The sequence below is a fragment of the Geospiza fortis genome, unplaced genomic scaffold (genome assembly GCF_000277835.1).
Source record: "Geospiza fortis unplaced genomic scaffold, GeoFor_1.0 scaffold66, whole genome shotgun sequence".
NCBI classification, from domain to species: Eukaryota; Metazoa; Chordata; class Aves; order Passeriformes; family Thraupidae; genus Geospiza; species Geospiza fortis.
The window spans coordinates 3,673,784-3,698,980 of NW_005054312.1; the positions used below are offsets into that span (position 1 = coordinate 3,673,784).

Genomic DNA, 25,197 nt, shown 5'->3' on the forward strand with positions numbered 1-25,197 from the left:
TCCAAAGAGTGCATGGAAGTGGGGAAAAGGATTCTTGGCTTTGTTCTGTTCAGTGGTAGGAATAATCGATCACGTATTTGATCACAGATCCTATGCTGTTTTCATGAAATACTACACTTTGAAGCATGACTTTCCCTTTTTCCTAACAGATTCATGTTGCCCCCCCACAATGTAGTAGCCAAACTAGTACCTGTAGGTTAGTGGTTAATTGCAAACTTTCCTCAGCATTAAATCATGGACGAAAAATTACAGATTGGTAAACAAAATGTCCATTACAAACGAGAAAAAATGTTTTTGCTTAATTGTCACCCTTCTAAGGATTGTTCAATAAGTAAAAGAGCCACAAATTGGCTTAATATTAGAGTTTATTTGATTTTTATTTTGAAAAGCTTTTTTCAAAAATTTTTACTTGAAAAGTTGTACTGCAGCATGCCCAGTAGGGAAGAATAGTGTGTTTTGTACTCAAATGAAAAATACCAGGTTTTTTTTTTACATATGAAGAGATGGCATGATGTAAACTAAGCATGTTAGGTCTCAAACAAACTGCAAAGTTTGAAGTGTGAATCTGAGTTCTTTGTTTGGCTGCAAAAATTTCAATCAAAACTGAAACATTGTTAGGTTTTTGGGGAATTAGAACCTGCATTCAAGTTTTGAACAACTTTTTAATGTATTACACTGGTCATTACAACGTTCTAGTTAAGTAATATTACCTATTTTAAAGTAATCTTTAAACAAGCATAACCTGAGCTGGCAGATGTGGAGTTGAATTCAAGTCATCCAAACCATTCCTATGTCTTGAAAATGACTACTGCCATTTCCAGGTGGGAGACATCCCAGAGCACTGCCAGTGCTGCGGGTTATGGCTCTGGTGCTTGGAAATATATCAGTTATTTTGGTGGCCATTTTTCCTCTTCATGCAGCTACTCTTGGTTCTTTACAGTAGCACAAGGCTGGGCATTTCATTAATTTCAGTGTAACTTCACCAAGTTCTAAAAGGTTTTTGTCTTTTTACATTTGAGTAATGAATTAAAAGAGAACCTTAAAATGTCAGCTAATTCTCAAGATATATCTCTTGTCTAGATTTAGAATGTCATATTGAAAAGCTGCTTATAGGCAAAGGGCTCTGAATAAAGTTTTTCCACCATGTGAAACAACTGAAAGTTAAACTAAGACTTTTAAGGCAGAATACTTGCATTTTTATGTTTGTTTCTCAATCTTTAGGCCTTCAGCCAACTGATTTATTTCTAGTGTCGTGAACAGATAAAAAATTTAAAAAGCTGCCTTTTATTGCACTGATCTACCCATTTTTGAAGACCCACATTAATTTTAACATTTGATTTAATTTAGCATTTCAAATGAAACAATGATACTTACTTTAGTACCATATTTTTGGCACTGCATGTCCATGAATGTGATTGTGCTAATTGTAGAGAAATCTTTGGAAGATGTTTTCATTTAACTGGTATTACATAAATCCAGAATACAAACCTGAACAAAGCAGGTGTTTTGTTTTTTTTGCAAGTAGCCTTAACTAAACTAGTGCTTTTAAGCTTCCTATAATGTGAAAATTAACAATAGTTTGTTACTGTAATAGTTATGGAGCAAGCATCTCTATTTCTGTGTGATTTTTCTTGATTTTTTTCTTACTGCTTCCCTTACATTTTCCCCTATGACTGAAGATCAGAAAAATTTCCTTTTCCATTATTGCAGGCTTACACCCTTGATTTTCTCCTTTCATGTTGGTACACCATAGGAAGTAGAATGCATCCTTGTTTCTTTCAGATGCATTGTTAAGGTGATGTGTGCTTTACTGCTGTGAATCTCAAACAACATGGAAGGTTTATTCTCTCCTGTTTTATTTATGGGTAACTAAAGTGTCCTTTTGTCTACAAATACCTTGAGAGCTGTGCTCCATCTGGGCTTGCATATGGAGGTACTTTTACTAATTCATTGAAAGAGGAGTCCTCCAAGTGTTCAAATTAGAACAATACAAGATTGGGAGTTATAAACCACTATCTCAAAGAGACAGTAAATGTCTTGTCTAAACTGGGAGTGCTCCTCCATTAGATGCCTGGACAGGCAGCTGCAAATATTAAGCTCCATTGTCATGACCTGTTGGAAGCATCTAGGTCATGAGATATGAAATACTGTCTGCACGTTGTCTTGTTTTTTACATGCTTATACATGCCTGTTACAGGCTCGAGTATATGTCCAGTCAGCCTATGCAGGCAAGAGATAAGTTACTGAAGCTGTTGAAAGATTATTATAAAAACAGGCTATTTTCTATTCCAGAAAAGATAACCTAATATTCAAAGCAAGTGTTTGGAACTATTTTCAAATATATAATAATTAACATTAGACTGAAATAAAGAATAAGCTTCAGTGCAATTGTTTGAAATCAAATCCAAAACTGGTTTTTCTTCAATATAGCTGTAATGGTCTTTTTTATATGTTCCTGAGTTATTTCAACTATCCTTACATATGATCTTACTTTTAAAACATCAATTCTGTTTACTTGAATGACTAGACTTGGATAACGTGGAAAAACCCCTTTGCATTTATAAAAGTGTATTTGCCTTTGCAAACACATTTAATGATATTTTCTGGCAGCCAGGGAATTGGAGCTCCTCTTTAGCAGGTACCCCTTTCATATCAGCTGTTTAGATGAAATGGGGCATTGTTCAAAAGCAGTTTGAATATATAAAGAAAGAAGGAAAAATAAATTGCTAGTAAGCTTCTTGATTTCTACCTAGTTTGATGGTCTTCTGACTGCTCTGTGGACTGTGAAGTCCATTTGTGAAATCTCTTCATCTGTTTCCAGATCTCTTTCCAGCTGACATGCTGGGTATCTAAACAATTGAGGATGGAGAAAATCTTTACTTTTTAATGTTCTCTCAAAGTGATGTGACAGTTGCCACATAAAGCTTCTAGTAAGCGAAGTTTTCAGTAGAGTGAAACAGAAATATAGGTCTTTACAATGCAGTTCACCTGAGCTGCTAAAAAGGGAATGGAGGCTCTAAAGGCACCACTGCTTTTGTTTTTTAAGAGAGAGCTATTGCAAATGCAGAAAGTGTTACACTCAGTTGAGGCCTCCATCAGGTCAAAAGGGAAAACATTCACTGGAATCTCACCACTTGTTAGGACAGTAAGAGCACTGTTCATCTTTGTGCTATGGTTTTGATTATGGGTAGGATTATCAAAGAACCGGAATAACATGGGAAAATAAATATTATTGCAAGACTGTCACTTGTGTTGCAAAGATATGTTGGTGGTTCAGTAGCTCTGGGAGTTACAGTTTTTGCAGGAGCAGAAAAAACTATCATTAAAGTTCTACTTTTCAGGAGGGAGATGATAAAATAATATCTTTACAGATTTATTTTAGACAAGTTTGTTGTGAGAGCAAAAGTTTTGTCATCATGCTTTACCTTTCTATCTGCTCTTTTTCTTCTTAAACCTAACTTAGTTTAAGTCCTGAACATTGGATGAATTTTGGCCAATTTTGACTAAAATAAATAAGTCTTGTTAAGGTCTCTCAGAAGTCCCCAAAATAAGTAGATTGTGTGTGTGTAAAGAGCAACTGAAGTCAACATTCAGGCCTGTGAGGAAGTGAGAGGCAGTGACTGATCACAGATGCCACTTTTCAACACGCAAATGGTACCCAGAGAGGTAAGAGACATGAGAGCAAGTGAGGGTAGTTGCAAGAGGTGTGCAGGAGAGGGGAGGAAAGAATGCAGGAAAAAAGCCTTGGAAGTGCTGGATTGAGAAAAGTAATAGAAGGCATGCTGGCATGTTTGCAAACATTTTGATTTATTCACTCCTGAAGGTATCAAGATTCAGCCCCTTGGGATGACAAATGGGACAACACTATCCATATGGCATGTGAAACCTGGGAAAAAAAGGACTATATTCAGTTTCTTTAAATCAGAATTGCACCAAATTTATTCAACACCTATCTGCCTTAAAAGGCTTGATTACATAAAGGATGATTAAAAACTTAGTAAGGGGAACACTAGTGAGAAATAGTTCAGAAAGCAAAAGCTTAGAGAAAAAAAAAACATTTAGATATATGAGTTGTATTTTACATTGACTAGTTTAAAAGAAAAATATGATTTTTACCTCATGGCAATTCCATTTTATAATTCAACTATGGCATAAAGCTATTGTGAGGTAACTTTGTATTCATGAAGAGCATAACATGACAAAACTTTGCATAGTTTTCATTTTTACTATGTCTGAAAAGAAAAGCACTGAAGTATCAGGATGAGCCCTGAACCTGCTGTCCTTTGCAATACGTAACAGGAGCCAGCAGGACATTGAAGAGCCTTGAGACACTTCAGCACAGTCCTCTCACCATACCGTGTGCTAGTCAAACAGCTTTCCCAGCACTCTGACATTTCCTGTGGTTGAATTTAGAGTTGTTCACTTGGGTAAGGTTCCAAATTGGCAGTCAGTGTTTGTGCTGTAGAGCTTAGTGAAGTAGATCTGTGATAAGTCTATGCAAGTCAATATCAGCTTAATTAAGTATATTATAGAAACAGAAAAGCAGGGAAGCTATTCCATTTTTACATCAGTTTATTCAGTTGTGTTGCTAGCAAGACAAACTGAAATTAAATTGAAATTCTCAGTTACAAGACAGGAATGTCCTTAGCATGGCGTTCTTTGGCATACTTCTAAGGACTTCTTGAAAAAATTAAAATTAGCTGATGAATTTTGAAATATCAGGGGAGTGAATGATCAAACAGGTTTTCAGCTAACATTAACTTATATTAGTGATTGCATGGTAAAATGTCATCCTCCTTTCAGATAAGAAATTAATAAACACCCAATGAAAATGCCCAACCAAGTGCAGGTATGAGCCAATGTTCAGATGGCAGGAAGTAATCTTACCTAAAATGACAAAATTCCAAAGGTCTTTTTGAGTCAAATCAACATTTTTCGGGCTTCCAAAAGAAGTTGATAAGAAAGATACAAAGAGCAAAAATTTTTAAATAGGCTTTAAATTAGAGTAAGTTTGAGAAGTAGACAGACGGTAAGATTATGCCAAACACAAAAATTATATAAGTCCTGAGGGGTTTAAAGTGATTCAGGCACATTGGGATACTGCAATGAAGCAAAGCTATGCTTTTTATACACACAGAGCTCATTGCAGTGCTTAAAAAGTATTCAGTGTGTCTTGTGAAAATTAAAACTGTGTTACTGATGTATTAGTGATGAACATATCCAAAAACTGGTAATAAATAAGAACTAGATGGTACAACTGGCATGGGTCATCTGAATTAAAATCATTTTCAGTCCAGGACCTTCCTCCTGAGTACATTGTTATGGTAAGAGCGAGTATTTTCAATATTGCAGTATTTTATGACTTTTGCAAAAACACTCAATCTTTGGTTACTCAGTGAAGTAAAATCCAAAACAGGATTAAGTTGCAGAACTCTGGAAGACAATTATTTAGATTATTCCAGACTGAAAAATAGCACCTGGAGTCATATGAAAGTTAAGCTGTAAATAGAATTATAGTGAAAAATTTTGACAGCTGTAAAAGTAAAATAAATCACATCAGAAGAAGTAACTTGAAGTATTGCTGACATGTAAGTTATGTATAACAACTCTAGAACTATCTCACCACCTAAATAATTATATGATTCTGTATCAAATATCAAAATTGTACCACCACTGAGCAGGGAATTGGACTTGATTGACATGATGATGCTGTGATTTAAATTTCCAGCTTGAGAAAAATATGCAAACACTAGTATGGATTACTGCCTTTTATGGCTTGTCTGTTACTTAAAAAAATACATCTGTGAAGTAGAAAAAACTCAAACATTTTACAAATTAGAGAAAATGTAGCTAACAACTGAAGTGTGGATTAAAAATTAATTCTGTATTTTTAACTTGGCTTCATTATCTTCAGTTGAAAATTCATATGAATCGGTGATGTGACTTATTGTTTTCTAATATGTCTGCTTGTCTGTTGATCTGAGTTTTGGTTATCTCCTGAATCACTGATTTTGATTGCAGCTTATTTCTGAGTAGAATAAAACAATATCCTGCTGCCCAAAAAAGGATGTTTTTTAAACTATGCCTGTTGAAAATAGGACAAGCTCATTGCCTATTAGGAATCTTTTCACAAATACTGAAAAAAAAAAGTGATTAGTAGGGTAAGAATGCTGTCTCTTGCCTGTATGGCTGTTTCAGGGCTGTTTACTCCTTCAGGGTTACTAAAGAGTTACTCTACACTGGTTTTGTTCAGTGCAAAAGCAAACAGTTGCTGTCAGTTTTCCTTTCACAGCATCTACTATCTCACCCTTTTAAAAGTGAATGAAGACTGATAGGGAGTTTTTCCTTCATTCAGATATGATGATACAGCTAATACAGCCTAGAGAGTTACCATAAGGTTTTCTGGAATTGTACACATAGCTGCACATATACATCAGCAGATGATAATTGTATGTAAGCAATTAACATGCTACAACATAATTGAAATAGCCATGACCAAATTTATGATTTGATTATAAATTTTTAAAGACAACACTCGACGTAGTAGTTAATTTTAAACAATCAAATTGTTTTTCCTTAATAAAATACATTTGCAACTTCATTACTATTCAAACAACATATCACGTAGAGTTGAAAGCTGAAATCTGATTCTTTTTCACAATCTTTTTGGATATTCTGTGATTTTGGTATACTTTAATATAGTTTTCTATATATGCTGAGAGTTTTCCTAGTTCTTTCTGGCCAATCTAATTTTCTTCAAAACCTTAAGACAGCCTATGGAAATTTTTAGAAGCATGCTCATCCTTTAAATAGGATGGAACAATGTATTGAGTGCTTTTCAGGGTAGGAATGTCAAATAGTAGGTCAGCTTGCTCAGTCAGCTTTATCAATAGCAAAACTTTACAAATGGCTGCTTACAGACCAACACATTTATTCAGTCACAGAACAAAGTTTTAAAGCTTGTCAGTGATGCTGTACTTAATAAAAATCTACCTTTTATATGCAAATTTGCATTACCTGCTTTTTTCCCCTCAAAAGGTTTGCAGCAAATTTCCTTCTCTAACTTAAGATTGAAGTCTTTTCTTTCTTCTCTTGGCTAAGACTGCTATTGTTTTATTTGCCACCCTGTTTATTCTCCCATTCTCAGCTGAGGGGAAAAAGGTAATGGAACCTCAAGCACTCTTTCATACCATTCCCAAGCGAAACATTTATTGTCTAAACTTTTGCCTGATACTTCACATCTGCACCACATTTAGCACTTCCCTGGCTTCATGCTGCTTTTCTTTATTGCAGCTTTCTGAAGACATGCTAATAAAGTATTATCCATCATATTATAAGAAGATTTAAATGCTCAATATTTTTGCTGAATTTATGAACTTTTATTAAATATTTTCCTGTGAGTGTGATTTAATAGATGGTAAAAAAATGAACTAGCTTCTTGAATTAAAAAGAATCATCCATACCTGTAGTATAGGAAATTCTTCTAAAGAATCCCTTAGAGTGATGGTATACAGTGGTAAAATACTGACATATCGATACATCTTAGAAGATAGATTTCCAAATATGGTAAAAATGAATTGAAAATATACCTGAGCATAACAAACATTCCTTATTTAAATAACTATATCTCAGAGAGTTACTGCAGAATTTTGACTAGTTTTGCTAAAGTGTTGTAATCTTTTGAATCTTTAACTGTTCTTAAACTCATTATGCCTTCTTTGAATTGATTTTTTTCAGCATTAAGATTTATTTGGTCATCAAAAGTTATATGAGTTTGATTTGCTTATATTTAAAGCAGTTTTTTTTTCCTGGTTGGTGATCGCTAAAGGGAGAACTAACCATCTTTGCCAGTAAATACTACAGACAATGGAAACCTTATTTTGGAGGAAATGGGCATACTAGAAATACTAGCTAAAATGTTCAGTGCTTTAAAGATGTAATGGTTTTTTTTAATGTTGCCATGTATTATAATTTATTTCAGTATATGAATGTAGCTTTGAATTACCAGTTATGTAGACAGTTGTGTTTGTGTAATTTTTAAAAACTCTTAAAATATGTTTGGTGGCTATTTAGCCTTGAATTAAAATCCCATCTAAACCATTTGTATATTCTACTGTAGTTAATATTTAAAACATAACAAATTCTTACCTGTAGTTACAGCACATGCTTATACAGTGCTTGTGTTTTCCGTGGTCTATTTAATTTGCTACTTCATAGTTTAAGTTCTTCAGGACAGGTATTGTCTTTCTCCTCTTCTAACAACAGAATAGCTAATTCAGTGGTTATAATGATGTCTGAAATTTACTGTGAGGAGTCACTGAACAAAAATATTTACTGAATAAAAGGGGCTCAAAATAGCAGCAGAGATGTATTTATTTTTTTAACTGTTTCCTATGCCTTAAAATGTTTCATTTTTAAAGAAGTAACTGAATTTTAGACATTTTAGATAACCAGATAAGCCTTTGCACACAGTAGTTGTATATAAGAAGGTATCAATATATAAGCCGGAGTACATTTTATATTTTATTAACTACCCGCTGCTAAGAATTCAAGAACCTTCAGTTTTGTTCTATTTGAGGTCATTGTTAGATCCAGCTTGTATACAAATCTCGTTTAAAATTATGATTTTTATTAGATTTGTTAATGCTGTTTTTTAAAAAATAGAGCAAGGTTTAGGTAGTCTTTTTGAAATTGAAGATACAGGTGAATTGATATGTTTGGGATATTATTTGCCAGTGGTAAAGCTTATGAATAAAGTAAAGTACTTGACTCATCTTAGTATGTATTTTAAAACAGGTGAGACTAATGATAAGGATGTTCAGGTGGTGGAACTTCCCATTGTTGACAGCTTACACCCACGGCCACCCTATTTGCCCTTGGCTGTCCCTGAAGACTTGGCTGATAGACTAATTCGTGTACATGGGGATCCTGCAGTGTGGTGGGTCTCACAGTTTGTGAAATACTTGATTCGTCCACAGCCTTGGCTAGAAAAGGAAATAGAGGAAGCCACAAGGAAACTTGGTTTCAAACATCCAGTGATCGGGTGGGTATTTAGTCTTCTTTTTAACTGTCTGTCCTTTAATATGTGTATGTAGTGATTCCTGTTCAGGAAAAAATTGTTTTATGATGATAATCAGAGTCTCTAAGTATTTTATGGGGAGAGAGGGCAATTTCTAGATGAAGCTCTTATTTTTTAACTGTGCATAATACAAGTTGATTGCAAGTACTTCTTCAGCACACTTGTCTACCTGCCGTTGGACAGATATGTAAAAGGCAGCTCAACAGAAGGTTTTTTAACATGTCCTTCCACATCTGGTAATACAGGATTTCATTAATGTAATTGCCTTACAGCTTGTATTCCAGGCACTTAACTGTCTGTGTCTTCTTTCTAGTGCCTGTAGCTTTTAAAAATTGAGAGAAAAAAGACTAAGCCTATAATTTACATGCCACAATTCACGACTAATTTTATCACTGGCTACATATGAACATACTGTGTGCCATTTCCTTCCCTGCTGATGTTTTTGCAGTTGTTGTTTCCCAGCTATAATGATGAATTGGAAAGGCTTGTGTGGGGAGATATGGGGAGAAGGAAGAAAAGCAGTAAAAAGCAGCTTGTGTAAGAAAGGTTTTTCCATCATGTAGTCTGAAAAATGCTGCTGCTGTGCTGGAGTCTTCTTCCTTTGCCAGAATTTCCTTCAATCCTTAAACTTTCTTTTTCTAGGAGTACACAGTAGGTTGTCCCAATGTTAGTTGGCTTTTGACCTTGAGCCAGTGGGCACCTCACTGCTGCTGTGTCTGGAGACTTGTTACATTTCAAGGAGGTCAAAAAAATGCATTTGTAACTATCTTAATTCAGACTATGCATTATATGAGGCAAATATTCCTATTTTCCTTTTCACCTGTATTGATCAGGCATTATCTGTCTTCAGTAGATAACTTAACCTTGTGCTCAAAATGAATGCCACCTTATGTGCTATAATTCGATGTCTTTCATTCCTTTCATTCAGTTACCCTTTGCCTTCCTTGTCAGATTATTACATTGCTTTTGAGAACAGACTGACTTCATATTGTCAGTGTGTCATGATGGACACGGATGAGTTTTAATCCCTCATTATTTTATGTATTCATTCAATCTAAAATTTCATTTGCTGAAGTATGTATAGTGTTTATAAATGTAATTCCTAATTTTTCCCTTTTTCCAGTGTCCACGTCCGAAGGACAGACAAGGTGGGGACTGAAGCAGCATTTCACCCCATTGAAGAGTACATGGTGCACGTGGAAGAGCGCTTTGAGCTTCTTGCTCGCAGGATGCACGTTGATAAAAAGAGAGTGTATTTGGCTACAGATGACCCTTCCTTGTTGCAAGAGGCAAAATCCAAGTAAGATTAATTATGTTTATATTACAGTTCCTTCCTTCCGGTTAGCTTTACAGTTTCTGACCATTGTGCACCACAAGTTTTAGTATAATATTTTTTAATCCTTTATTCAGTTAAGACTGCATTTAATTTTCCAGTGATTTTGATTTTTCTCTCAGATATGCTTTTTTGGGATTTTTTTCTTCCAAGTATGCTTTTCAAAGCTTAATGTTAAAAATCTGGAAGAGTTGAGCAAGATACCTGTGACTATGTGAAAACAAATCAATGCTGTAGAACGGAGGTAAATAAAAATAATATATACATAAACAATAGAAAATATAAATAATAAACACAGCATTTATTATTGAACATACATATTAAAAAGAAACTACTTAGAAATATTGTAAAACCTGGTTAATATATTAAGAAGTATATAAAACCTGTCCAAAAATGTGAGCATTTGCCGGAGGAATTTTTTTAAGTGGGTTGAAAAGCTTATGATGTAGCTCTTCCCTCTTTCAGAAGGACTTCTGTAGTGATAACATAGAAGATTTTCATCTACATATTGAATAATTTTATCCTTAAATATAGGGATTCTCAACTTCTTACAGTGTCTTTGTCCCTTTTTTTTTTGTACCTCTATCCTCTTCTAGCTCTCTAGAACATGGATACACAGTAAACATTCATTTACTCCTAGATGGCCTGTATTTCCTTGTAAATTAATACTTCTAATTAATTGATTAATGCTTTCTAAAATCAAAGCAACTCAGTAGTAGCAAATTTTTGAACTGTTCTGTTCCTGGTGACATTCTTGGAAAAATATGTAAGATAACATACTACATAATAGATTTTCTTTGGCATATGCAAGGCAAGCAGAAAATGTTATTTTGTAGTAGAATAATTTTCTACAGCATTGAAAACCTGTCTATTTCAACTGTGCTGTTTCTGTTTTTCTTTCATATTTATAAAAGGCTGCTGTTTAAAATGATGGTGTTTTGTGAAAACTAAATGAACATACTCAACTCCAGATGATGGCAACCTTATCCTTTTTTGTATGTGTAAAGGCAAGAATAATAGTAGAAACAATTATAGCATTTAAAGTGCAAATCTAAACAATGAAAAGACGGGTAATACACAGTTGAGGTTATAATATTTAATTCATTATATTGTCCTAAATAACTCTAAGAACTGTTTGTAACATAACAGAATTCAATATTGATGTAACTATCTTAGTTATGCATTTTTCTTTATTTTTTGTTTAATTTTCAAACCTTATCATTCTTTGTGAATAGTAATGAGATGCTCTACCTGTGTAAACATATAATCTCAAGTTTTTAATAGCAACAAAAACTAATTGTAACGTATTCAGTAAAACAATACTGAATTTAATTAAGAATTACAGCTCAAGTCCATTCCAAATCACTATTTTACTTTAATTTGGATGATACAGTTCATTCATATAGCATTAATTTTATGTTTTCTTCATAAAAGGCATAGCATCTGTAAGTATTGAAGAATTTTTTATGTGTTACTGCTGGGTTTTCAGGTCACAGCTTACACTAAAACATAATTTCCTACATTGCTTGCACCCTACTGTTGCTTGCAGCTTCAGATGCCTTGAGTCGAAGGCATTTGAAACTTCCTGTGATTTCACAGAAGGCAGGGTGCAATTTGATGTTTGGGCATTTAATAGCATCTGAAGGCAGGTTAAGGTCATGTTTTGGCAGCAAAGAAGCTTTTCTTTCTCTTCTTGTGAAATCAACTATAAATTGGTTTACACTTCTGACAAAAATGTTCTAGTCACATTGAACTACCAAGCTTTGATAGAAACAGCTGTCACATTGCACTAGCTTATGTTGCATTCATTATTTTGTGCAATAATATCAGTAAGTCCTAGGTACTGTATCTCTCTACAAGAGAGTGACTGGCTGTCAAACAGCGTTGGCATTTAAGTAAAGAAAATTTAGCCAACATTCATATGAATAGGCATGTTGTTTCTAGCAAGAGAAGTATTTAAACTAATCATAGTCATAAAACCAGAAATGTTTTGACTTAAGTTTCAGAAACTTCCCTTGCAGACAGATGTCTACCAACTGCAAGTGCAGTAGTAAAGATAGTGCAGTCACTACCACCAGTTTGTAGAGTGTTTGTGTTCTATATCCAAAAGAAGGAAAGAGGTGATATATTTTCAGAATTAGGATCATGTAGAACAATTTTAGTAGAGAGTAGCAGGGTTGAGAGTTCAACAACTGTAATGATCAGGGGATTAAAGCATTTGACAGCTTCTGGTAAGCAGAGGTCATGGTATTTATCTTGGGTAGGTGATGTGTTAGGGATGGTGTAAATTGCTTTTTCTTTGGCTGATTTAATAGTTTTCACATGCAAATTTTTGAATGTCTAGTACATATATTTTTAGTCCATAATACTCTTACAGTATCTTCACTCCTTAAGGTATTCAAAATAATACAGATTATATATACCTAAATTCTTAAAGAGACCATATTTAATATATTTCTAGTTTGTATATGACCCTATTTAGGTATTGTTCTTTAGTACATGAGCACAAAAATTCAACAAATCGCATTCTTCCTTCCAGAATGTTTTCCTGTAAAGTCATCTGTATTTTCTTTTTTCTCCTTTTTTTACTGTTTATTTACTTCCACAACAGCAGGTTAATATCTTTTCTCCCTTTCTACTATGTGCAGTTTGGCTAACCCTCCTCACCCCCCAAGTCATAGTATGCCTGATATACAGAATTCAGCAGTGCTTCAAAGTACTAGAACTTAATGAACAGCTCATATATTTTCCAACTTTTTTTAGAGCAAGACCTGAGAAAACACATTATTTCTTACTTAATCTGCTTACACATATACTCACAATATTCTTTCAGAGGGAAGAAAATTTTCAGTGCCTGTTCTGGACACCTCCACAGGCCTAGCATTTGAGAACAGGAGCCTGGGACTCACCTTGATTTGGACCTGCAGGGATAAGCTGTAGTTACACAACGAGTTGATCAGCTTCTGAAACCAATGGAAACTCGAAACAGTCCTATAACTGTGCTTGATTTGTACCCTTCTCTGAGGCTGTTAAGTGCAGGGAGGAAAGATTTTTAACTCTCTCTCTCTCTCTCTTCCCCACCTTCTTTTGATTTCTTGTTTTCCTGTTCCCATAAGAGCAGAAAAAAGAAAAAGGATTTTTAAAAATTTTTAAGTCATTGTTACATGAGAAAATATTTTATTTTAATATGATATAAACTAAGGTTTCCTATTTCAAAAAAAACTTTTCGACTTAAAGTAGTACTATTTTTTTTAATAAGTCAAGAAAAGTGTATTGCTGTGGAATTTTACATCTATTTCCTTATGACCAGTGAATTGCAAAATTTGTTCTCCACATGGCCTTAAGAACTGTGAAAGACTTTTTTCATTTTCAATTCTTTTCATTAGTTTACATGCATTTATTTAATATGTCCCTTTCACAGGTGACTGGTTTTTTTTGCACAGTGTCCCAGTCAGCATCTAATAGTATGGTAGTAAGTGTAGCCTAGTCAAGTCAGAATCCCATATCCTGTTTAGCAGTAGAGAAAACTTAGTGGTCTGAGTATATTTCATCTAAAATCAGCATCATTTGCAGAATGTGGTATATACTTCCTACTGTGTCTTTCACTTCTACTTTGTTATGTGTCTGACAGAAGTACAGGATCTTTTTATTTAATTATTTTTTCTTGATAAAGAGAGGGCATGCTTGGAGGCAGCAGTGACATTCTAGAGGGTTCAGTAAAATTGTAATTAATTTCCTGTAAAGCAGAGACTTACCTAAAATGAATTAACAACCCTATCTTGCAGCAGAGGTAATGCTTCTTAAAAAAAATAAACAGAACAATGCTATTAACTGTGTATTGTATTTTTCACAGGTATCCAAATTATGAATTTATCAGTGATAATTCCATATCCTGGTCAGCAGGACTCCATAACCGATACACTGAAAACTCCCTAAGAGGAGTCATTCTGGATATTCACTTCTTGTCTCAGGCAGACTTCCTGGTCTGTACGTTTTCATCCCAGGTAACGTGCAATGCAGAGACAGTGTTGATTATATGTACCAGTTCTAAATCTTAGTTTTCTTCATGCTTCTCTTTATAAAAAATTGTTTTAAGATGAAAAGCACAGCAAAAAGTTACCAAGCTAATGTGGCTAATGTGCTGATCCACCTAATTCACATATGGCAAGATATGATTTCTATCAGATTAAATGTTTTTTACTTGCTGTTGTTGTTATTCTCTTAGGTGACAGAATCACACATGATTGTACTGTTAGATGGAAGTGGACACTAAACTCAAAAGTTAAAATTCACTTAAAAACTAAATGTTTTCCACAACCTCAAATGTAAATTTTCTGCTGCACTTTAATGACAAATAGAAACAAGCACATATTAATATATGGTCAATACAGTGATATATTGACCTTGACAGGCACAATTCTTAATACAATTGCTGTAACAAGAAGACAGCAAAACTACAAAAAGTATAGAAAAACCTCTTATCCTTCAATCATGCTTGTGCATACACTTTATTTACCATTCACCACATGCTGTAGGAGAGAATGACATTTCATAGCATGTTTAGAAGGTTATTAATACAGGCTGTTTCAGACCAAGGACCTGAGTAAAATCCAAAGTAAAAATTCTCACTAAGAAGAGCTGTGAGGAGCCATCCAGTTTATTAATAGTGTTTGATTTAGCTGAAGCACATCCGCTGAATGCATATCACAGAGAAAGAAACAAAACCTACAGCTGTATGTCTTAACTGCCGCACATGCATTGGTGTAGAGACAGTTCATAGTCTGAAGGAAGAATGATGTAGTCTTGGATAAGGACTCAATGAAAAATCTGTAACATTTTGTGCTATTGTTATATTCAGATAGCTGTGTTAAAAGTGATAAATGTTTGCTTTAAATAAAACTCTGGGTGTAAACACAGTTTAAATATAGCTGCAAATGGCTTGGCCAGAATATATTGTAATTGAATTTTAAGTGTTGAAGAATATGTGTTTAAAATACATCAACACACTTAAGGTGATACAGGTTGATCAAGACCTCTGGAGGGAACCTGACAAAACCCCCTTTGAAGTACATGGTGCCTTTGAGCACAACTCTCATTCTCTTTCACCGTGGATTTGACAGTAGACTTGTTTATTGGATAACATATTTGGTTTTCTAGAGTTGCAGAAAATTCTACTGAAGAATAGGAGATCCAATATTAGGGTGTTACTGTCAATAGCTGGACTATGAATTTGGTCCAGTAATTAATTTATTCTAGGCAATTTATTGTGCTGTAATAATTCAAACTCCTCAAAAATAATTTAATACAGTTTTTCTGGGCATGCAACATTGTGGATCTCTACAGAATCTTCATATATTGGGCTTTTCTAAGGTCTGTTGCAGATTTTCCCACTATTCATAAAGTTTTCTTTTGAGGGGTTTTAAATTTGATTCTCTTATCTCTAACATTTGAATTGCTATCCCTGTCCTTTCATCAAGTAAATAAACTATTTGATATTTACTTTGGCATTGAAGGTAAGCAAAATAAGGCAGTTAATGACCATCTTTTGTCCAATAAGTGTGAAGAAAAAACAAGGTTAAAAATGTATTCTTATTTATTTCTATTGTGGTTTTGGACTTTCTCATTAATCCATTCTATGCTGACTTCGTTTTCTATTTTTCCAAAAAGACTCTGAACTTCTTAACAGAGGTATTAAGAGAAAATGATGCTATATGTGAATGGTATCAGAAATTCCCCTGTATTAGTTAGGAATTAATTAAAAAAAATTAATTAACGAAAAGAACATTGGTAGAAATTGAAGAATAGGTATTTCCTTGAAATACTGTTGTTAAAGAATTGGTCCTATCATGTAATGGAGAGTCAAGGGAAACAACCTACCTTGGCACTACATTTCAGCAATGTCACATTAATTGAATATATTAATTTAATTTTATAGGAAAACCACATGGGAGTTACACAAATCATAACACAGTAGCAGAATTAAGATTACACATTAGAACAAAGATTTTTTTTTTTTGTCTCTTCATTCTTCATTTAGTCTTCATGAAGTCATAGCTCCCTCTGACTGATATAACTTCATTTCCTTCCAGAATTTATTAGTCTTTCTTTTTTTTTCATTGTACAGGTAAGTATACAGGCTGCAGAACATGGGATCTGGGAATAAAAAATGGGAGGCTGGTTTCAGCTATATTTCTGTGCGTGGATGTTTTGCCTGCTGTCCTCACGGTTTACAGTTTAGTCACCCAGGTTTGGTGCTACAAAGAAAACAATTGCTGAGCGAAGGTGTTGAATGTTTTGTGTCAGATATGCACAACACACTTGCTTAAAGCATTTCTACTGAAAAAATGTAAAGTCTTTATAGTGTGTATTATGTATGTCTCTTCCTAGGGTACACACACATGCAGATAACAAAACAAATACAGTCACAGAAGCTATAAAATAAATAGCCTTTTGCAAATATATGGGTAATCAAACCTGTTTTTATATTGTGGTGTGTAACAGGTACTTTAAAATAATTAACTTCAGCCTGATCTTCTGAAAGGTACTTCTGAAAAGTTTTTTTAAAGTTCAGATGCAGAGGGATTAAAGGAAATCTATTACATTTTTAAAGCAAATGCCTCTCTCAAAGGAGCTAAGAAAGTACAAATATGTCTCATATGAGTGATCAAAGTTCTATTCACTGTATCTTCAAAGGGAGAAAATAAAAGTAAAATCAAGCTTTACTATATTAACATAGACTGAAAAGTATGAAAAAGCTGAAGTGCTTCTTTGTATTGGAGAAATCTGCTGTATTGTTAATCAGCCTGTATCAAACTTATGTGAAATTAGAGAAAGACACAGTAATGGAGGTCAGAAACCAGAAAACCCACAGCAGCCAAGTCAGACACCTGACAGAGAAGAGCCTTCTAGCCAGTTGTTGAAAAAACTTTTTTTAATATAGTGGTATGCTTGTGTGTTTCTGGCAACTCTGAGATATACAATATAATTCTAATGTGGGAACATGTGTTCCGTCTGAAGAAAATTCCCTTCATAAAATGGGGTACAATGACAAGTAAAAATGCATCTTCCCTCCGATGTAATAATTGTCTTCATGGAATTAATTTCATTTATTTGGCTTCTAAGTTGCCAGCAATTCTATCACTGTTCTAATATAAACAGCATTTTAAAGCTTTGGACTTATGGAACTGTTTGGTTGTGAAAATTTGAACTTCCTTTAGAAAAGTAAATGCAAGGTCTCATTATTGCAGGATAAATTTAAATGTAAATTCTAAAGGTTCAAAGGGAAGTAAAATGCAATTTTTAGTGGTTATAGTAGAAAAAGAAAACTTGCTTTTACATTTTATTGGCTACAAGTCATTAATTTTAAAAAGCAGAGTTGCTAGTGTTCATATAGATGTTTTCATTTTAAACTGAAGAGTAGATGATACTAATTATTTATCTATTTATTTATTTGTTTGTTTGTTTGCTTACCAAATCTGATCACCAGAGGCCTAATTAAGATTCTGCAAAATTTCATGCTTTTTAGTAGCAAATATGCTGGGATTCTGTGGAGTTTTTTTTGTTTGGTTTCGCTTGGTTTTTTTTATTTTTTGGGGGCTATTTTTGTTGGTTGGTTGATTAGTTGTTTTTTGTTTTTTCACGCAGACATTCCAGACCCTGATATTCTTGGGGAATATTACTATACATTAGTTGTTGATTTCTGTGATATATTTCAGTCACACACAATATTAATGACTTCTGTTTTTATTTCTAAGGTTTGTCGAGTTGCCTATGAAATTATGCAGACGTTGCATCCAGATGCGTCGGCATATTTCCATTCTTTGGATGATATCTACTACTTTGGGGGACAGAATGCTCACAACCAGATTGCTATTTATGCTCATCATCCACGAACTGCTGATGAAATTCCTATGGAACCTGGAGATATAATTGGAGTAGCTGGAAACCACTGGGATGGTTATTCAAAAGGCATCAATAGGAAATTAGGAAGAACAGGCCTGTACCCATCCTATAAAGTTAAGGAGAAAATTGAGACAGTCAAGTATCCTACATACCCAGAGGCTGACAAGTAGATTAAAAGGAAGACATTCAGCGGTTATTATAAAAAACTCAGTTTTGATTGGTTCAAACCAGTCAACAACACACTAACTATTGGTTTCTATGGGATTTGAATTTGCATTTTATCATGCGGTTAAAATCAAAGCCTTTGCAATGAAACTGGACAAGAAGCTGAGAACAAGTGGATGGGCTATTGTCTGAACTTACTCTTAAACATTTTTGTTATATGCACTCTCACACATGCACACACAAACCCACGTACAGCAGGAAAACTGTTGTTTTATACTTCTTGTCTCTTTTCAGGAGTTGTCCCGGTCATTAGTCTTATGTGAGCTTTGGGCTCTTTTCTCCGCCATTAATTGACAATAATGTTCAGACTTATAACACTGCCACATTGTGTAATTTGAGTGACATGAACATATTTTGTATGTGCAAAATTTGAAACATGGTGCCTATATTTGAAAAGTTTGTGACCTTTTTAGAAGAGCCATGCCTGTTTCACAATGGGCAAGAGTCCACTTTCATCTGGTATTACCGTGACCACTGAACTTGCTTCAAACAAGAGATTCAGATTTCAGACTAGATTTCTTTACAAGTTTGGGTTTTTTTTAGCATTCCATTGATTACTTCTCATCATTAATAAAATAAAGGTTACATTCAACAATCAAGTAGTCACTGTCTCTTAGGAGCTTTTGTAAACAATGCCATGAACAGATTCTTTAGTACTGGTAATTTGTGGACTTTGCCTTTGATTGAAAAAACCAACAACACAAAATCCACAAAATAAGGAAAAGCTATCCGGAGTTTCGTTGAATTTTAAAACACTTGTGTAGTATGGCAGTTGCGTAGGGCACAGTGCTGCTCAGTTTTGTGGACAGTCAGTAACAGCAGGATTATGTCAGTGGCTAAATTGCTTACATTTACCCTCTGACACCATTTTCTTACCTTTTCTGTTTCTCTTCTGAAAATAATTCAGGGTTTAGGGTATTGTGGATGGCCACTTAGCATTTTGGCATTGAATATAATTACTTTTAAGTAAAATACTTCAGGTAATCCCATTTATAGAACCTGTCAGTCTGGACTACTTTAAAAAAATCTAACAGCTTACCCAAAAATAGTAGGTTACAAGAAAATATACAAGGATGAAGTTTTATGCATGTTGTAAGATTATTAGTACTTCTTAGTGTTTTGAAATCTCATGCCAGTCAGCTCTCATTAAGAAAAGAGGTAATTTATAAAATAATTTTACAAATAAATTCATAGATTTGATGGTTGTATATATATATATACATATAATATGTAACATGACAAGAGATTGTTTCCAAATAAAAAACATATTTAATGGCATTTTATAGCTTCTAGTGCAATCCAATTTGGATTACTGGAGAGCAGAAAATGTTTACTGTTCAGAGGCTGAGGAAATGCCATATGAGTAAAGGTTAAAACAGCATGGCTAGTTGACCCTAGCAAAGCAAAAATATGCTTAATTATATTTATGAATAGACCAAGGACAGTGTTTACATAGCGAATGGGTGCACTTGACCATGAATAAATTTTAGACTGAAAAGTAAAAGGAAATCTCTGGAAATGTTCAGTTCAGCAGCAGGCTTGCAATTGAAATAGTGCTGAGATGGAACTGGATTGGTATGTGAAGGAATTACAAAGCAGTACTTTCTGACATTACTTTCAGGACCAATCCTGTAGATCCCCTCCAGTAATATGTGCCTCAACTGAAAAATTATTTTGCATCTTGAAAAAGAACAACAAAATCAAAGTTGAAAACTCTAGGGGAAAAATATACATTTACCATAGTGTTAAATAGACATATCAGTGAAAATGAGCTTAGATACCAAATGAGTTATAAAGACTGATAGAAAGATAATGGGAAGTTAGTAAGAGCAGCCAAAAGTGCTAAAGATGAATTTTTGCAACAAAAGATGCCTAGAGTCAACTGGCGTTTCTGTATTTTGGAACTGGTAAGGAAACAGTTTTATGTAAGTTTCCTGTCTAAGTGATACTGTTAGATTTTCCACTAATTCAGGCAAATGCATATTTCAGAGGTACAAATGTAGGATAAATAATTTTTATTTTTACTTTTTTTGAGTTGTACATATAAAGCTACTGCTACATTCCTTTTCAACTTGAAAAAAATAGAAACCCATTTCTAGAGCATTTCTTCCTCAGCAATTAGGTCAATGCTTTTTTTTTTTCTTTTTTTTTTTTTGAAAAACTAGTTTAATTGTTTTTCCACAAATACTACATCAGCTAATTGGTACAGATTTATAGATTTTGAAAATGTTTTATTTTTTAAGCTATTTAGTTAGAGCTTCAGAGCCCATCATTTCTAGCTCATTTCTTAGAGTGTGATTCAGAAATAGTATTCATAAATAAATTAACACTAAAGTTTTCCTGTAGTTAGGTAACTCAGTTAAAAATACAATGAAATAAGATAAATAACAGAATATCTGAGATGAGCCCAAAGGCAAAAGCAGGTGTGGTAATGAGAGAACTGAAAACACTGATGTTGTAAAAGCTGTACCTATATAATGTGGCAATTCCTCAGCAGACTGTATTTGACAAAACATTGGTAAGGTACACATACCTCCTTATATATTCTAAGTACCTAATGAATTATTAGGTCATCATCTTTGAGAAAATGATCATGAAGTTATACAAAATTACAGCATTACTGTTAATACTTCAAAAATGTACTAATGTAGATGCTATGATCTTATTCCCCAGGGTCATATGATCCTCTGGTGCTCAAAGTGCAGTATGTTGTCAGAGGAAGAAATCTAGCAATACCCTGCTTGCTGGATGCATGTTTCTAGAGATTTATTTCCTTTAAGACTACCAATTAGTTATATTTTGAAATCCTGGGACATTGGTACATTAAAACTGATTTTGTTTTATATGAACAAAATGAATATTTGAGACTTTATTCTCGCTGTACAGTGGGGTCCAGGTAATATAGAAGGATCAATGGGTATGTGGAAAAGAGACCCCCCCTGATTTTTATTGTAGCTCAGAGAAAAGTGAAATAATAGGAAATAAAATTTTGTCTTGAATACCTGGGAGAAAGCTGAATCTTTTGAAGGCTATGAACTCATTAAGTTACTAGCCAGAATGCTTGTGAGGAAGCAAGCATACATCATGTTCTTCTGTTTACCTTGTAGCCCTGCAGCAATCTAGTCTTGTAATTTTTGCTGCATACCAAACCACCTTCTCTGATACCCATAAAACAACAAGCCTTCATACCCCCTTAAACAACTGTTGTTTAATTTAATTTTTTGTCTTTAAGAAACTTTGGGTTGTGTGTGTGTATGCATGTTGCATACATAAGACCCAATACGAGCAGCACTCTGGTGTTCTTTGCTATTTTACGTTATCCTGTCATATTCTCAGTAAAAACTTACTTGCCAGGTAAATGTAATCTTTAAAAACTTCATATTCTACATGCTGCTTAGAAGATAAGAAATTTATTTTGAGTGATTCAGTTAACTGGTCTTCTGTGATATTGCTGTACCACCGACCTCAGTTCCTGATTTTCAGGCCAGCCCATGGTCAGATGGGTGGGATTTACAGGCTTTCTCTGCCAATATCCTGTCCATGTGAACTACTGAGTATTATGGATTTGTTCAAAAAGGATGATGTTTTATTTCAAAGTTTTTACATATTTTTAAATGTTTACCTTGTTTACCTTCAGATAAGTCTTTTGTTTAACCCTTCTATCACTGAATTTTAAGAAAACTTTAGGGAAACCAGATTTTTCTCCTTTACCAATTTTCTGAAAGGAGATCTGGTGATACGTTTTTTTACAGAGAGATATTCGCAATGCAGGTGTTTCCTTCATAATGGGTTTTATGTTTCTTTGGTTTGCAATTATAAAATAAGGGTCTTCTGAGCTAGGGACATAATAGAAAATAAGTGGATAATTTTCATGATAAATTCTTGATAGAGGGAGGGAGATTTTTCTTCATGCCAATGGAATAGCACCTACCATTTAGAACATTTTCATAACAGTGAATTGAACTTGGTTTTTCCAGGTCATTAGTTTCTTCACAATGTAATCTCTGATGTGACTGAGGAACCCAGATAAAAATAATTTGCTTAGTTTGGGAAATGGGAAGGAGAGAGAGTGTAATAAGACATGATATTGTACTTTTAATATGAGTTGCTACATCATCTTATAAAGCCACAAATAAACATTTCTGTACTGGGTTAAGCACCTCTGCTAGTGAAATCATACATAGAATTTGCAGCCCTGCTTTTGATTTTGCCTAATACCAGTCTGAGTAGTATATAAACATCATGGTGATACTCTGATTATTGGTTGTTATTATACTACAGTTTCATTCCTGTTTTGGTGGCGTGGGACCAGGTTGTCAAAGGGCTTAAAAGGTTGTTTGGTTTTCTTATTGTATGGAATTAAAATTACATTTAAAGCTCACTTAAATTCTACTTCCCTAAGGCACCCCCTAGAATTGTAATTATAGTCCCCAGACTTTTGTCAAGGTTCTCCCTACCTACCTGCAAGCTTACCTGGAGCAAGACTGAAGCAAAGAAAGTAATTTATAAATATGAAATGCATACAGGTTGTGTTTGACTTCATAGTATCCTGTTCATTTCTTAAAAGCATGAAACGTGGCTTTGCATGATACAAATAAGAGGTTAGTGTAAGATTCCCAAGTCTGCAGAAAAGAGTTGCTTGTCTGCTTGCTTGCATTGCTGGTTGCATTCACTGTGTACAAGATTATTTAGGAATCCAGGTACGTGAGACAGAGGTCTTTCAGCATTACTGCTGAATGTTTAGGTCTTTCAGCATTACTACTGGATCCCTTCCACTGATGTTTGCTGGTCTTTAGCCCTTTCAGTACTGTGCACAGACTGCTGGTGATGTTTGCTATTCACTGGAATCCCTTTATTTTTTTATGCTTGTTTCCTTTGACTCAGCTTGTCAGCAGAATCCTATTGCCACTGCAATTCAAACAAGTTTGGATTAATGCAAAGGCATTGTCAGTTGTTTGCACAAAAATGTCTTTGCCATTGCTCAGAATTAACGTCACACTCAGGCTGGCTCCTTGGGAGGTGCTGTTGAGGGAAGGAGCCATCTCCACTGCACTATACTGTATGTGTTTTATAGCTGCTGGCAGTACATGTACATGGTTTTACTTTCAGTTTTGCATGGTTTTTCCACTTTATCCAGACTCAAGGTTTTGTTTAGTATATTTACGAAGCGTTTTCTGGAGGATGGTGAGATGAAGTCCCAAATATGCTACATTTTCTTCAAGAAATATAACAGACCTCATCCCATTACCTCTTAACTGTCTTAAAGACATACTATAGTTGCACCATTTTAGTAGAAGCAGCTAGATTGACGTTTCCTGAAGACTCTGACTTTTTTTGTTCTTCTGTTAGCCCTACCACTTACTTGTATCTGATCTCGATCAGCCGTGGTTGTATGAACCTTCTTCACACCTTTCTGCTTCACATATTTTGATTTCTCTACCACGTGATCATTACTTGACCAGGATTCCAAGGGACAAGTCTGTATTTGGTATTTCATAATAACATGTAAATTGTATTTCTGGCATATTTGCATTTTTGTTTTTATTTTTTAGAAATGCATTTTTGTGTTGTCCCTCATTAGTATAGTCAAGGATTCAAAGACAAAACACTATAATCTGCTGTGCCTGGTAAGTGTTTAGGAGACTTACAAGGCATAGAAATATCTTTAATAATAAGGTTTACACCTCATACCATGACAAGTATCTTAACCAGATGAAGGATATATTTTCATAGCATTCCCTATTCATTTTTGGCTGCAGCTTAATTTGCAAGAGACACAATGTGGATGCAGTGTTTTTACAGGACCAAACAGATAATTTGCTACTCTTCAGCCTTGGAATCCTTTTTATTCACTTAGTTTTAGTGTTCGTCACTGGCAAGATGGGGGAGGTTTGTATAATACAGCTGTTCTCAGTTAAGTAGTCCACTGCAAGCAGAGCTGTGAGGATATTGCAGCTCAGCTGTGAGAAGCCATTGAATGCATAAATTGCTGTCCAGTTTGACTGTCTGCAGAAGATCCATCTCTTAAAGGAGCCAAGTATATTTGCTGACACCTTTCCAAGCAGCAGCAAACTGGAAGAATGGAAAGAGACCAAAAACCAGGACATCCTACTCACTTCTTTGTGAATAAGAAGGAATTGGGCCTGTGTTATGTTATTTGGGGTAGTTTGCTTCAGTACTTCTGGTTATTGCTGGAGAATGACCTGTGATGATGAGTTTATAATTCTAAATCTCTGGTCAGTTTGTAACATCTATAAAATTTTGTTTTCACTTGAGAATAAAATTTATATACACAGTAAGTTCAGCCTTGTGGAATTAGACAGTTTCATTCTTGCCTCAGATGGTGTGCTAGCTTTTCTTTAAATGATGGTTGCTTATGAATAAGATTCAGTTATTCAGCAAAGACAGAAAAAACTTGTTAGGCTGGCTTGACCATTTTTTAACACGTACATCAGTAGAGATTATACAGGGGCTAGAGAATCTTTATGTGATAAATTTAGCATTGATAGATTTGTTCCCTTAACTGCTCCTTTTGTTTATAAACCATAGAATTTTGGTTTTTTAATATTAAAAAGTTATAGTTGCAATGTATCTCCCTGCTCAAAATGTGTTTCTTTAGGGCTGACTGCTTATTACACTGATTCATATTAGCTTGTTT

The 25,197-nt window shown here is 34.4% G+C and overlaps 1 protein-coding gene across 6 annotated transcripts in view; it reads left to right on the forward strand.

Moving 5' to 3' along the window:
• The window catches only part of FUT8 (fucosyltransferase 8), an 81,224-nt gene extending 56,386 nt beyond the window's left edge, over positions 1 to 24,838 (forward strand). For all 6 annotated transcript variants that reach the window (XM_031055732.1, XM_031055734.1, XM_031055731.1 and 3 more), the window contains 4 exons: positions 8,797 to 9,043; positions 10,203 to 10,379; positions 14,266 to 14,416; positions 18,167 to 24,838. In XM_031055732.1, coding sequence (XP_030911592.1) covers positions 8,797 to 9,043; positions 10,203 to 10,379; positions 14,266 to 14,416; positions 18,167 to 18,484 — 893 coding nt within the window. In that variant the 3' untranslated portion in view covers positions 18,485 to 24,838. The remainder of the gene's footprint in view (positions 1 to 8,796; positions 9,044 to 10,202; positions 10,380 to 14,265; positions 14,417 to 18,166) is intronic.
• Positions 24,839 to 25,197: the final 359 nt, after the last annotated feature.